At 36.9% G+C, this 14943-nt stretch overlaps 1 protein-coding gene across 2 annotated transcripts in view; it reads right to left on the reverse strand.

Moving 5' to 3' along the window:
• Positions 1 to 4942: 4942 nt before the first annotated feature.
• The window catches only part of PCGF5 (polycomb group ring finger 5), a 55034-nt gene continuing 45033 nt past the window's right edge, over positions 4943 to 14943 (reverse strand). For both annotated transcript variants that reach the window (XM_031062957.1, XM_005416456.3), the window contains one exon: positions 4943 to 14311. In XM_031062957.1, coding sequence (XP_030918817.1) covers positions 14264 to 14311 — 48 coding nt within the window. In that variant the 3' untranslated portion in view covers positions 4943 to 14263. The remainder of the gene's footprint in view (positions 14312 to 14943) is intronic.

A 14943-nucleotide genomic window follows, 5' to 3' on the forward strand; every position in this document is an offset into this window, starting at 1 on the left:
CTTATTCCAGTGGTTCCTTGTGGGCAAATAAAAGCAGAGCAGATGATACAGCTGCTGCACCACACGTGGTTTTCCTTCCCCATGACCTGTGTTCCCAAAGAGTTTAGCAGCAAGAAATCTGTGAATCCACAGCCTCAGTCTCAAGCTGATGGCCACACCAACAAGTCTCCTGTTTTCTGTCAGAACTTCTGCCTGCAGTCCTATAGGAAGGTTCAGGGATGCTCTCCTACTGATTTCCAAATCTTAATGTCAGGCTACAAACAGCAGCTGAAACTAAGTCTACACTTCCTAGTAGCAAAATATGAGGACATTTAGAAAACAGTTTATCTGCTGGCTATGTACTTTAACCTGGCAGCATTTAAGAATATGAGTGGTATTAAAAATGTTTATTGGTGAAAGGTCCCCTAGAGTATATTCTATATAACCCATGGACAGACACCTTGCCTACAGCACAGTGTGGGCTACAGGCAGTCTGGCTGGCAGTGACCTGAGCTCCACAAGGATTCAAAGCCCACAGCCACTGCCTCTATGCTGCCAGTTTCCTTGCACAGAGCTTCAAATAGCTCCAACAGGCCTGCATCACTGCAGCTGTGGAGCTTGTGCCCAGCTGCTTGGCACACCCTTGTGTTGGTGTGCTGACAAATTTCCTCCACACAGCGCTCTCTGTGACGTTACATTCCTGGCAATTCTTGTCCTCACCTACTGTTGTGCAATTAAGAGAGATAAGGACTACCAGAGCTGAAGACTGAATTTCTTAGGGCTATTCAAATCTGGTTTTAGCCAGTCTTCTCTTGTGACTAGCAGTAGATGACATCAGGATAAAAATTAGTGTACAGCCCTCTCCCTTAGGAAGACAAGTAGGTTCTCCTATCACACCCACCTCTTTCTCAAAATGTAGAAGATATTAGAAGGAACTCAGAATAATTTAGCTTCTCGTCAGCTTCTTTAAGCAGTGATTATTGTTGTTTCCCCATGATAGGAATTGAGACTATATTAAGGCTCATAATGCATTTTACTTTAATTTTTTTTACCTGAGAATTTGTTTGCCACAGAATAGTCTTGCCATAGAGTAGGAGCTGCAGGCAGAATTCAGTGTTCTGAGGCTGAATGCAGATGGTGGGCAGCTCACTGTGCAGTCACTGAAAAGGTTTACTGGCACTTTTCTCCAAAGTCATGGAACTGACCTGAATAGATTTAGGTGTGAATTCTGATTTCACATTGCTGTTACCTTGAATGCTTCTCTTGCACTTAAATTATTTTTTTGGGATGAGTTGCTCTATTCTACTTTTACCTATGGCCGTGTTGCCATGGCAAAGTCACTCCTCATGTGTATGTTTTAAATACATAACCTACAAAGCATTTTGGGTTCCTTTGAAAGGCTAGGCATCTATTTTTCAAGCGATTTTCTTGTTTTAAATACAACCTGTAAAACAAATGGAGAGCACGCTACCAGCAGGCCAGTTTGTATTTTCACAACGCCACAAACCTATGGACATGTCTTGCATAGGATCAGGCACTACACAACACGTTTGGTTCCATGCTGTCGTTATGATGTGACATCTTGTTTTTATAGCAAGTATAGAAAATTAAACTATAACAGCCCTAGGTCAAAAGCAACAGAGCAGATTTTTTTCCTTCATAGTATCACTTCTTTAAATAAGCTATACTAGCATAATATATATATTTATTTTTATATGAACAAAAATTTTGATTAGCAAGCATTTTTATTTTTGTCTCAGAATAAATTTTAAAAAAAGTTAAATTACATGGGCTATGCTTTGAACATGCATAGCCACTCAAAGTATTAGCCAGAGAGCTCTTTTATAGTAATTTTTCCAAATAACAATTTAAAACCAAGCTGCATATTACTTACTTCAAGCCCTGTAGTATATTTTTTTTTGCTTGTTTATAAGGTACTCTGGAAGCACCTTTTTAGTCTAAGAAGAAAGATTCTGGCAATCAACAGAACATAGAAACAGGGGCAGGCTGCTGTTTAGCAGTATTTAGCAGTACAGACCCATGCCATTTTCTTCTCTTGTTCCAGGGATTTTGATTGCCACAGAATAACTGTCACAGCACATGTCCCAGCTGAAATGGCCATGGTACACAGAGTATCACCATACAATTTCAGAAAGCTTCAACCCATACAGAGAAACATCAGACCTCATCAGAAGGCTTCAGGTGTCTGCCCGTACAGAGTAACGTCACTTCAGAAGGCTTCAAGCAGCTGCTCTTCTTGTTTAGCCCAGCCTTTTATACCCTCATGTTGATGCACTGCACCTGTGTGCCCTCTGTTCCCTTTGTGGCTGGTCAGAGCCCCTGGGCACTCCCTGGCTCACTGCTGTCAGTGCTGCTCACCTGTTTGTCACTGCTGTACCCTTGGGGATGAGGCTGGGCCAGCCCCACTCCCAATCACCACACACTGTGCACCTACAGTAACAGTGTGAGCTGAACACCTGGAGAAAGAGAAAGGCTCTGGAAGCAGCTGGTGCAATTGCTGCTTAGCATTATAAAGCAATCCACACTGGAGATGAGGGCAGTACTCAGGGAAGGACAGCTTCCATTCTGGATGCTGTTTGCTTCCAAGCACAAACAGCATTGGTAGCCCTACCTATTTTTCTTTCCCTGTTAATAGTATCAAATATTCCATGAGTTCTTTGTGAGTACTAAGGTGGTTTACAAATCCAGCATCATAAACCAGCAAAGCACAGGAGTAGCAGTGAACTTTCCTGACCTCAATATTTAGGATGTTTAGAACCCCTGGGGCTGGGTCTAGCATAAGGACACGAAGAGCACAGAGAGCACTCTCTCCACATCTGCATCACTTCCAGCAGGTTGTAGGGAGGAACATGGGAATAAAACACATTTTAGAAACTAGTCAAGACAAAATCACACTACTTTGAGAAGGACATGGACAGAGAAATTAAAGGAGGATTGCTGGCTAGTAACAAGTTCTGCTGGTTCTGGAGATGTAATAGGACTCAAATCTGTAGAGAGGGTCTGTAGGCAGCAGGACTGGAAGTCTGTGGGGCATGGGACACATACATGAGCAAAAGGATGACATTAAATCCAAAATGTCTCCAAAATTGGTTTTAAGTACAGCTTTTCTTAAGTTCCTTTTTATAATTATTTTCCATATCTAAAAGTGCACTTACTGTCATTATTTGTGTACTACAGGAAAGGACAGAACATTACCTATAAATAGTTTAGAAAAGATAGGGTGTTTTTGCATATAAGAATGTTTTATTTTCCTGTGTGAGTTTAATGGGATAGATGCCAATGCTTTTATGAATTGTGAATGCAGCAGTCTTCTTTCCAAATGAAGATGTTGGAAGCGTGCCACTGGAACAAGGTGCTCATATTACATACTGCCAGCAAATTTCTGTTGCTTTAATGAAACCTAAATTACGAAAGCACTTTTCTTCTGAAAAACATTACTCTTACCTATAATGACATTGCATTGTATATTCTCCTCTAGAATAAGAGAGGGAAAAATAATTAGGGTAGAAAGCAATGTGAATCACAGTTCCAACAGGGAAATTCATGTGCTACACCCTTGATGTAAACAGCTGTTTGTATCCCACCTAACTTCCTCCTTCTATAAAACATAATAGAGCTTTATGACTTATCAGGCATTTGTTACTATTCTTACGCATGGGGTTTTTTTTTTCCCACAACGGTTCTCTTTTTAGCTACCTGAAACAAAGTAATAATTTAGAATAATTTAATCACTGCATTTTAAATGGAAATCTTGCTTGAGGAAAAGTTTCCTATTTAGGAGCAGAATTTTGCACTTATATACAGTTCAATTTCTGTTTAATAAATAATGTAATGACATGATGTAGAAGCATTATGTAAAGTTTGGGTTTTTTTTTTCACAGAGCGACCTTAAATCTCAGGAACACTTTTAGAAGAAGGGAAAGTATTAATTTATGACCTTTGACAAATCTGGAGGTCAAATATCACATGTGAAACAGGTCCAAAGAAAGCCATTGAGGCTTCACCTGCACAGGGTACAGAGCAGCCAGTGGTGCCACAGCTGCTCTCAGCCTGTTAACAGCCAATTGCAATGTAACTAACAAATCCTATTCAATCATATGCATGTATTGCAATGTGCTGCATTTCACATTTTGTGCTCACAAGCAATTGTTTTTTTCTTGCTAACAAGTAGAAGAATTTTCCAAGAAGATACAGAATGTACTTTGTCTCAGATCACATTACCTCAATCAGCAATCCTTTCTATTATTTCCAAATCTGAGCCACATCTCACAACTCAGAGGTGGTATTGCAGACAAAAGGTACAAGTTCTTTTGAATAACAGGGCTCCCTCCATTGTTTTTCTTTGCAGTAATTCAGTATATAGTGTGAATAATGCTACTTCACACCAAGGGCTCACTTGTAAGGATATCCTCTATCTTCCAATTTGCATGCACATTTATTTTGCACTAACTTGGAGTTAAAACAGCTCAACGACATAATAAAGGTAAATGCACAGAATAATAAATACTACTGAAACCATATTAACTCAGAAAAACATCAGAAAGGGAGAGAACAAAAAGCACTGAAATTAGGTTAAAAAAAAGTTGCAGAATCTCTACAGGATTGCTTTTGTTGATTTTTTTTCTTTTCTTTTATAAAAAAAAGCCTCAAGCACACAGTCACACTGTAACCCACCTGATTATATTTTACAAATGGGTCCCAATTCCAGACAACTTTAATGTTAGGCAGAACTCTGCACCTGTGAAAATGAATGGTAGCACTCTATGACATTAACTAGAATAAAATCAGGCAATGAAAACACCTTCTGTTTTTTCTATAATGAATAATATTATTGCATTCTGTTTTCTACTCACACTTCTGTGAATTGACAGTATGCTTGCATGATTAAGATATAAAGCTAGCAAATGTTTTAATTCAAATATTATTACAAATGAGAAAGAAGTCAGATAAAACCAGAGATTTTTTTATTGCACAAAATAAATTATATAGAAACAATGCAACAAAACAACTCGTATTGTAGGCTGCACAACAGATGTTACAACATGAATATATTTATTGCTTTGAGAAAGGAGCAATTCAGTGCTAGTAAGCAGATTAGTTATACTTCTTGCTCATCTAGATTTTTCATAAAATTAATCCAACTGGGCTAGAGGCATCTTGCAGCATACATGTCAGGCCAAATTGTCATTTGTTATCAACCATTATAAAGGTGCTGTAAACCTTCTTGACATTAGCATGGAACACGCAATTTAACATCACCAGTACTGAGCCATACAGGTAGTTCACTGTTAGAAATATCATTACATATCTGATACATTTATACACAAGGTCTAGAGGCCCACTCACAGGTTTTGCATGAGCTGTTGTTTCAAAAGAAATCTTGCTTACAAATGTTGATGCAGATTTGAACAGGCTTCACTCTACATCAAGAGGCACGACCACGAGGTTTTGCCAAAAAACCCCAAGTACAGCACCTCCTGTCCCTAAATGGAAAATGGATCACTAATGCTGACTCAGTTATAAGTGTCTCACTTTTTCTAGGGCCACACTCAGATTCCAGATTAAAAAACTCCTCACATTCCTTTGGTAGAACTGGGTGAAATTTACAGTGCTTTTTAAAAGTACTTCAAAACACAACATATTTGGTTCTTCAAAAGATACAAGCTGGCAGTACTGGTATTGCACTCAGATCAAATGGATTTTAAACAGCTACTTTGTGGACCCTGAGATGCCGACTCTAATGAATTACTACAGAAATTAGCTCTTAACAAAAATTATAAAAATGGGCAATATTCATGTAATAAAACATATCAAATCCTGATCAACTGCAGATCTTTGCAAAGCATGAACATAAATGAGAATTCCATTTCAAATGTTTATAATCTGAGTCAAATTCTCCCCCAGTTTGTCAAGGACACAAGTATTTACTCAGTTGAGTTCCCACCAGTGAATTCTACTGCTAGTGTACACACTCATTATTGCAAAACTTACTCATGAGAAGGTTAATATAATAAGAGTAAATTTAAGCAATATTAGTCACCCATGAAAGGAAATTAAGTGAGGAAGTGGGAAGCCTGGCTCATTTCAAGTCTCAGCTTCAAGGATCATTATATTAAGTCACTCCACTGAGGTCAAGCTGGAGAACTTAACTGAGCATCAGAGCCATGAAGTAGATCCCTGTAGAATCCCACTGAAGTAAGTAAAGAGATTTTGGATTGTACACTAATGTGTACACAAACAAATATGGTTGCCACTCTTTACTATACTTTCATAAAATTCTTTACTGTATTTTTTCTTCCCTGAAACTGTGTTAATGCATTATGTTGAATCAAAGCACAGTTGAAAGTGAGGTTTCAAATAGCAGCAAAATATTACCAGAAGTGAATTATTCTGAATTTTAAAAAATAGTATTAGCCCAAATTCTCAGAATCTTTAGTGATGCACTTACATTCCATGCACGTACCCAGCAGTAGTTTCCTTTGAAGGAAGGTAAGTATTAAACTTGACTAATCTTGCACACTTTTTCATCCAGGGGACTGTTTATTAAATACTGTATGTAAAATTCTGTCATCTTATAAAAATGTTAGTAACATAGTAAGATTCAACTAAACAACCAGATATACCCTGAAATGTCCATTGAAACACATGCAGCACAAAAAATTATTAGCATTTTTACACTTATTATGAAGTAGAGAAGTTATAAGGCAGGATGAAGCTAATATCAAAGATGAAAAACAGCACCACAAGCCTGTGTTTTGCAATTGCTTTCTGATTGGACACAATGTATTATCATAGTCAGATACAACTGATTAAGGTGAGAAATGCATTTAGCCCAGCTGTACTAACTATACAGCTTCACACAGAATAAACATTCCATAAATCAACAGAAATTGCATTTGAGCACAAAAAATAAAAAATATGTAAGTGATTCTTCATAAAGCATTTTTGTTTTCTTCTTTTTTTCCAAAACATTAACATAGATAGATATTGGACTGATTAAATATCTACAAGTGCTTTTCCTTTACAAAAATACATATATTCATAAGAGTAGGATAGACTGTCATTAACAATGACCTGTGTTTTTTCACTTCAATTTGAATGATTTATAAGCTAAATTTTACAACCACAAAAAGGTTTATTTGTAATAGGATGTTATCACTTTTGACAAAAAGCTTAAAACATTTTATATTTTAAAACAAATTAGCAACATAAGATCACAATATGTTCTATGAGCTCCTAAGTACTGTGAGGGCTGCTTTATTAAAAACTGGTAACTACTGATCAAATGCAAGGAAGCATTAGAACATTATTACTGCTCACCATAGGCTCCTTTCTTTTAACTTGGATCACAGCTTATATAAGGACACTTAGGCCCCCACCCCCAAAAAATCCATTGAGAGCAACTCTATATCATCTATTCAGTAGCCTGGAACATCCAACAATTCAGGCTTTGCATTAATTTTAAAAAAATGCAAAATACTTTCCTTTCAATAGTTAAGTCTGCAATAAGGGAAAAATGATGCATTGCTTCATGTTTGTGCTAAGAAGCTTCTATTTGAGAAAAAAATATGATCAGTTAGTATTAGAATGAAATCTTTCAGCCAGCTAAATAATTATATTGACCTATTACTTTCCAGTTTAGTTAGCCACTATCCTGGAAAGGGAAATCAAGATAATTTGGATTTTTTTATTCTCTCTGTTTTATACTTCACAAGTAAAATAATCACTTCTTACTAATCAATGGTCTCACATCAAGGACAGCAATGCCATTTGCTAAAAAAATAGCTATAAAAATCTGTAAAACATACTTAATATCTTCTCATTATCCTCCAAATCTGTCCTTTCCACCCTCCAAAATATCACTGAACTACGACTAGAGACCCCAAAAGTAGCTTGGTGACTATTTGTGCTTTGGAAGGTTTACAGGATTGACAGCACACTGAGTTTTTTGTTAGTTCACAGGCCAGGTATAGCAGACACATCAGTAAATGCAAGCCTTTGTGCTTTTCCTCAGGAACATGAGCTGGGACTCAGAGCTACTCTATGTCTCTTGACTAAACATCAATGCTATTCCTGTTGTTTCTTTCATTTCTAATTTGTTTTGGAAACTGCTAGGTGTGCCCAACCCTTCAGCTTGGTGACACAGACAACTACCACTGGTTCACTTCTGCTTGATTGACTCCAGGTTCCTCTTGACCATGTAGGCACTCCAGGAAAGTGTCAATGTCATATTCCAAGTTCATTTCTGGGTGGCATTACCTTTGGTATTAAATAGGTCCCTTAAAACTATCAGGCAATCAGATTATCCATAAAAATAGTTTATTTTTAAAAAACCCTAGTTTTTAAGAACAAACTAAGTATCTGACAACAAAGACTAATTTTAAATCAGTAAGTGTGTGATATTTTTTCAGTAAAAATGGAGCACGTTTCATTTTACCACAACAAAATTCAGGAGACAACAGGAACAATATCTACCATACTCAATATAATACAAAACTGAATTTTAAGAGTAGAATACCATTATAAAATATGTGCCTTGCACTTTGACAATAACCATCTTCCTTACAACTTCATTTCTAATAAAACCCTCAGTATGTTAACTAGCAGCAAAACCATTTTACTGTGCAGCTATTTTGTATATTGTAGAGTAACCTTCTCTCAACTCTTTGCTTTACACTGTCATAAGGAAAAAGGAAAATGCACAGTAGCTACTTCTGTTCACCTCGTCCTGTCAACTGTCAGCCATGTTAGAAGCATGTCCTAAAAATACATGTAGAAGTTACTTCAAAGAAGAGGACCTAATGGTTCAGAAAAGCAAGCAAAGTCAAACCAATGCCTATCTTTGGTTAAAATTAATGTAACAGCAAAAACTACTGCTCTACAGACATCTCTCATTCCAGAATTTCTCCTCCATCCTGAGCTTAGCAAACTTTGTCTCCTTCTGCAAATACAAAAGATAGCCTGGGCACTTCTACCCATGTACAGAGCTCCTCTGCTTCACTCCCCCACTCCAGGACCACAGAGACCTAAGTTAAAAAAGCTACCTGAAGATTTATAGCACATACCTTGGATGGAAGGATCTGTTGGGAATTCATGAATTAAATAATTTCCTACTCTGGAACCTAAGGTTTTAATCTGACCTACAGACAGTGCAGACAGAAGGTAGAAAAGAAGATCAATAGGTAGATCTCTTTATAAAAAAATAAATGAATATTGCAAGATCATCTTTTGAAGGACATTCCTGCAAGGGATGTTTCAGCTGAGGTCTGAAGGTCAGACAACCCCTATGTGACAAAATTAGAGGTAAATGTGCAGTTGGAAGTTTTCACATTTCTTTCAGGTGAATCAATCCCTCGGTTGTTGGAACTCATCCTGGAACACACTCCAGTAGGCTACAATCCCTCCTCAAAGAAATGTTTTTAGCTGAAACCTGTATAGAAGCATGACCTTGCTCAAATTGACTGTAAAGGATTGAAAATGCAGAGCTGTGAAAACTTTGCTGAAATCCATGAGAGCTGTCTGATAAATGAAACCTGTGAGCTGACACCTCATGTGCAATTTCACCTTTATAAGTCCTTAACATTTTGACTTTTGGGTAGGAAATGGGATGCAGTAGGGGAATGGCCAAAAGATGTTTAAGAACCTAGAATTAATTACTGGAGAAAGGGTGTCTGTTGAGGCATTTTAACTGAGAAAAATAATAAGTCAACAGAGCATGAAGTAAAATGAGAGGGGAATATGCAGCATGATATGTGCATTTTTGTAGGAAGCAAAGAGATGCCTTCAGTCTGTCAGATTAAGAGAAGTAACCGGACCAAACTCTTGGAAAAGGATGTAAGTCATAATTACCTTTGCACTTTACCAGAACAAAAATGAGTTTGATCAGTGAATCAAGAATCTTTTTTTTTTCTGGGGAGTGAATAAATACCTCTTGTCTGCAGTTGTATGAAAAAGTAAAAAACCAACAAACAATACAACTCAGTGATTGGTTCAATTAAAGGACTAAGCCATGGCCTATTTTTTTTTAAACAGCAGAGAAGAAAAAATTGTTTATTTCTCTCACTAAGTCATGTACACCAGTTATTCATGGGAGAGATGAGATGGAACTCCGGATCACTATTTTGTCTGCGGTAAGTGCCCAGCTTATATCTAAATGGAATGGGATGGGATCAGTCTCTTTTCTCCTGCAGATACACTAGAACTGTTTCTGATAAGAGCAGAAAAGTCAAGTCAAGCTGCTGAAACCTACGGAGACAAAAAGACCAAGATCCAGAATTAAAGGGTTCCTCATGCAGAAAATGGAATATTTTCAACATAAAAGTACTTATTTTAATATAATTTCTACTGAGATAGGCTGGTTTTAATTTAAACTATCTAAAAGAACACATTTCTTTTTATCCTTTTTTCCCATGAAGGCTTCTCAATACAGTATGCTTATGATATATTCTTGCTGAAAATATTAAGACCATAGATAAAATTCAGAAGCAAATATTACCCTGTCAAATGAAAATAATGGGCTTAAAAAGTATTCTGTATTAGTAATCAGGCACTTCACTTTGTGCAACATTTTCAGTAAAGTCAAGATAATACTTGTGTACCTTTTTTCCGCATAACTGCAAGCTGGCTGAGTATGCACAATACACTTCTTGCAGTGCAGACTCCTAGGACCCAAATCCCCAAAGCTTTCATGTGAACAATATCAACTATAGTGATGAGTCACTTCAGTTATTGTAGCAATCTTATTTGGTATTTCATGAAAAAATTCCTTCACAGGACTAGGCCCTTAGCTACCAGGAGTGTAGTAATGCATCATGGAAGATACATTTCTTGATTAATCATCTAATTCCATATTGTTTGAGATATTACAGGATCTTGTTTCTAAATTCTAGCTGACAGCTTGTTACTAGATAAATGCAGCAACCAGCTACACTAAAAAAAAAAAGTTGTTTATGATTTTAATTAATGAGTTTTTCACTTCTAGGGAAAAAAATCCAAGCAGCACCAAATGTGCTAAATAAGGGACAGCAAGGTTAGGTAGTAGTGCGGAATTTTTTAGGTCCCTCTGCAGTTAAATACTGCTAATATGGAAAAGTCAGAAACACAGTGGCAGCAACACTTATTTTATATTCCTATGTTTTACAAGGATGCAGTGGTGACACCTTGTCATGGAAATGCTCAGAAAGTGTGACTTTATCCAGGCATCAGTTCTAGCATGGCATATGGTACAGTCTGAAGGGAATGCCTAGGTAATTTCACTTTACCCCATCTTTGGCACACAGGAATCTGCACATGCATTCTCATATTCCTATGGTGCTCAGATACTCTTAATTGGCACAAATAAATAAATCTGTGTATCTGTAGAGACATGGCACATACGTACTATATGAGTGAAAATTTCCTGTAAAGAAGGCAGTGCCTGTGTTGCACAAACTGCCCAGTTAAGATATGTATTTCACTGGCACTTTACTTTTACAGAAATGATTAAACTATAGCAGCACTCAGGCACCATGCCATCAAACCAGAAATGCAGCAAGTGTAGGTGGTTAGTTCATGCATCTAATGCCGCCATTCGCAGCTGGGAACGTTGGTTCAGATCTGTCAGTATTTTCCATGCTCAAAATGAAGATTTGCCTTCTGTAATCTAGCTTTAACTTGCATCAAGAAAATACCAGGAATCAAAACCAATGTCCATCTCTGATTGAGAAAATTCATGATTCTCTGCATTATGAATACAGGAAGTTATCACAGTCAAAAAAAGCTTCTATTAGTTGCCATTCCACAGCCAAGGCAAAACAGTGCTATTCCAAGGGTCCTGTTAGGTGGATGGATTAAAACTTGTATGTTTCTGTCTTTTTAAAACAAGTCTGTTCAAATTTTTTCAAAACACCAAACATAATTTTTGAGAAAAAAATTGTGCTGTGAACCAAGCAGAAATTATGCTTAAGCATCCTAGCATTAGTTTTGTGATAAACTGAAACAGGTGTTTTATGTCAAGCAAATTTACAGTGAAAATTCTGGTATAAAAACACATGAAATATATAAAAATTGTAAGGTGTAATTAGTATGTGCATGTAAATATTTACAAATAATATCCTATTTCTACTGTACAAAACAACTGGATATACTAAAGAGAAGAATGATTTTCAATCAGAACACATTCTCTGCTCTTCCAGGCTGCTCCATGAGGTGGACTTCCATACAAGAAGAATCTATTTTTCCCTAGAGACTCTGCAGAAAAGGGCCCTCCCTACAAGGAGCATCTTCTTTCTGTCAAGTAGTGCATCACAGGCTGGGTGGGCAGTAGGATGTCTGCTCCCTGCAGCCAGCATGTCCCCCTACCTGTTTCTGGGCAAAGCAGCGCCTGTGCTGGCCAGCACACTGCAGAAAGGGGCAGAAAAGCAGCGCCTGTGCTGGCCAGCACACTGCAGAAGGGGGCAGCAGCTTCTTCCTAGACATTTTCCTTCCCCAGTTCCACTGGCATTCCACAATATGTGCAACCTTGACCTGTAATGGCAGGGTTCCTCAACAGACTGCTATTGACAGCATCTTGATTTCTGCATGTCATATGGGCTTTGGACTGCAGTGGTAGGATTCAAGCCAACTTCATGGGATTCCTCGAGTCACCAATGTTAGAATGCTTAACAACATTAAAAGGGCCAGACCTAATCCACAACCTGCTTATTTCTCCTACAGAACATACTACTGTACATGAACATAAACTTACAAAGGAATTACAGCCTTACATCTATCTTTTGTATTTGATCCCAAGAAAGATTTTTCACTTTGTCTATCTAAGAATGATCAGTTCACTCTACAGTAGCTTGTGAAAAATTGATTTGGTTCCTTTTTGCTGTATGCAAAAGGCATAAAGAAAGTAATTAGCTATCTACAACACTAGCAGGCATGTACTAAGTAGAAATTACATAACATGACTGAACTATAAGTATCTCCAGAGAATCTGATCAGAAAAAGTCAACTGACTTTTAAGCAAAGATAACAGAAGACAGAAAACATACACATTGCTATGCTCCCTGCAACATTACCAAAAACCCCAAGGAACATCCCATACTAGAACCAAATGCTTGTAATACCTAAGGCAACAATCACTTTTTATCCAGCACAACCAGGTCTTAGGAAAAAAAGACGACCTGAAGAATTATTTTGGTCAGACTGCTAATCTTCAGTATTGCATTACCTCTAATTTTATGGAAATAGTTTTATGATGTGACTTTAACTAATGAAAATTTCTGTAATGAATTCTAAACTCCAGATAGTCACAAGAGATACAGTATGTAATTAAAGCTATATTTTTTTTTGGTCTTAGTATATTATAGACCTCCATTCAATCTTAAAAGGAAATATTTATCATGAAAAGTAATAATTATGAAAAATTTTGCCTTGGTCATAATTTCGTAGTGGAATTTAGTTGTTCCATAGACATTTGTATTATTTTACCTTCATTTTATGGAGACTTTATTAGAAGAAATGTAATCTGACCAGAAGCCATTTTTTCAAAAATAGCTAGTATCCCAAATTCCAAACTTCAGGGAAACCACTGGAAAGTGCAATCACAAAGGCTACAATGTTTTCAAGCAGTATTAGCACTTTTAAGATTTAAAATGACTATTTTGAATTACCATGTTCTACATCTCTTGTTCAGTGTAATTAATCTTCATTCACTGCAAAAGGACTGTTGCACACTCATGAGTGAGCTATACCTGGACCCATGAGAACCTTATCAAGGAAAAGGTAGTGGCCTAATCACCACTTTTCTAAATATATTTTCTATACAAAATATTGTCAAGGTATAATCCTTAGTTATTTTTACAGTACTCTATGATTTAAACAACAATATTCAGTAAAGTAGTAAGTGTGTGAAACTGCAACACCACATGAATGAGCACTCTGCCATTTTGCTAGTGTAATCAATATTAGGACCAGAAAAATTTTCTAACACGCAAGCAAAAATATTCCATAGGTTTTGAGTCTTGACTGTACACTTCATGATTTTGGCTATGATTTGCAGCACACTCTTAAGATACACAAATATCTTATGCACATTTCAGTAGCAGAATGGCACTTGGCTTGCTCTAATAGAAACAACAGAGATGCAACTGACAATTTTAAGAAAGACAATGTCCTTATTTGCATGCTGAAATTCTGGCTGTGTCCCCCCAATCCAGGCACATCCATTCATTGTGCAATCTGTCGATGGGTAAACAAATAGTGCAGGATTCATCTCAGTGGGATCTGGCCCTTTGGTCTAACCGAAGTCAATTCTAGGTCGATACTGAAGTACCATAGGGTAAGACTGAAAACAAGCAAGGGAAAAACAACAACAAAAACAGACAAGAAAGCATGAAGACACGATTCATAAACAATACAAAGAAAATGCAATTAAAGACTACCTTAAGAATAGCCAGACTTTATCTCTAAGACAGATGTATATGATGATACTAAATCCATCCCTGTACTTCAAATCGATTAGCTATTTGTCACTGATACACAGTTTCTGTATCTGCTTTTACATATTTCAATATTTATGTTTTATAACATTTATACTTGAGAGTGCTCAAACAAGTCTTATTTCCGTGTTGCTGTGTTTGATAAAAAGCAATCTTGACATTTTATACTTTCTAAACCAAAGAATATTTACAGGTGATGTACTTGGAAATTTATATACAGAGGTTCCATAGCTAAACTATAAAAAAAGGTCAAATTGCTGTCAGCTGGTTTTCTGAGAGATGACTTCTCCCCAGATCCAAACTCCTTAACCTCAGATCTAGTGATAAGTTTTTATTGATTCCTACTGAAAAAAACCAACAAACCAAACAAACAAAAAAAAAAAAGCAAATCAGCTTCTTGGGTCCCTAAATTGGATAGAACTTGTGGAATGGCAGGGAAGAATGGATGGGTTTCCCAAAAGGGCTGTAGAATATCTGG

Source organism: Geospiza fortis, unplaced genomic scaffold (genome assembly GCF_000277835.1).
Source record: "Geospiza fortis unplaced genomic scaffold, GeoFor_1.0 scaffold130, whole genome shotgun sequence".
Taxonomy (NCBI): Eukaryota; Metazoa; Chordata; class Aves; order Passeriformes; family Thraupidae; genus Geospiza; species Geospiza fortis.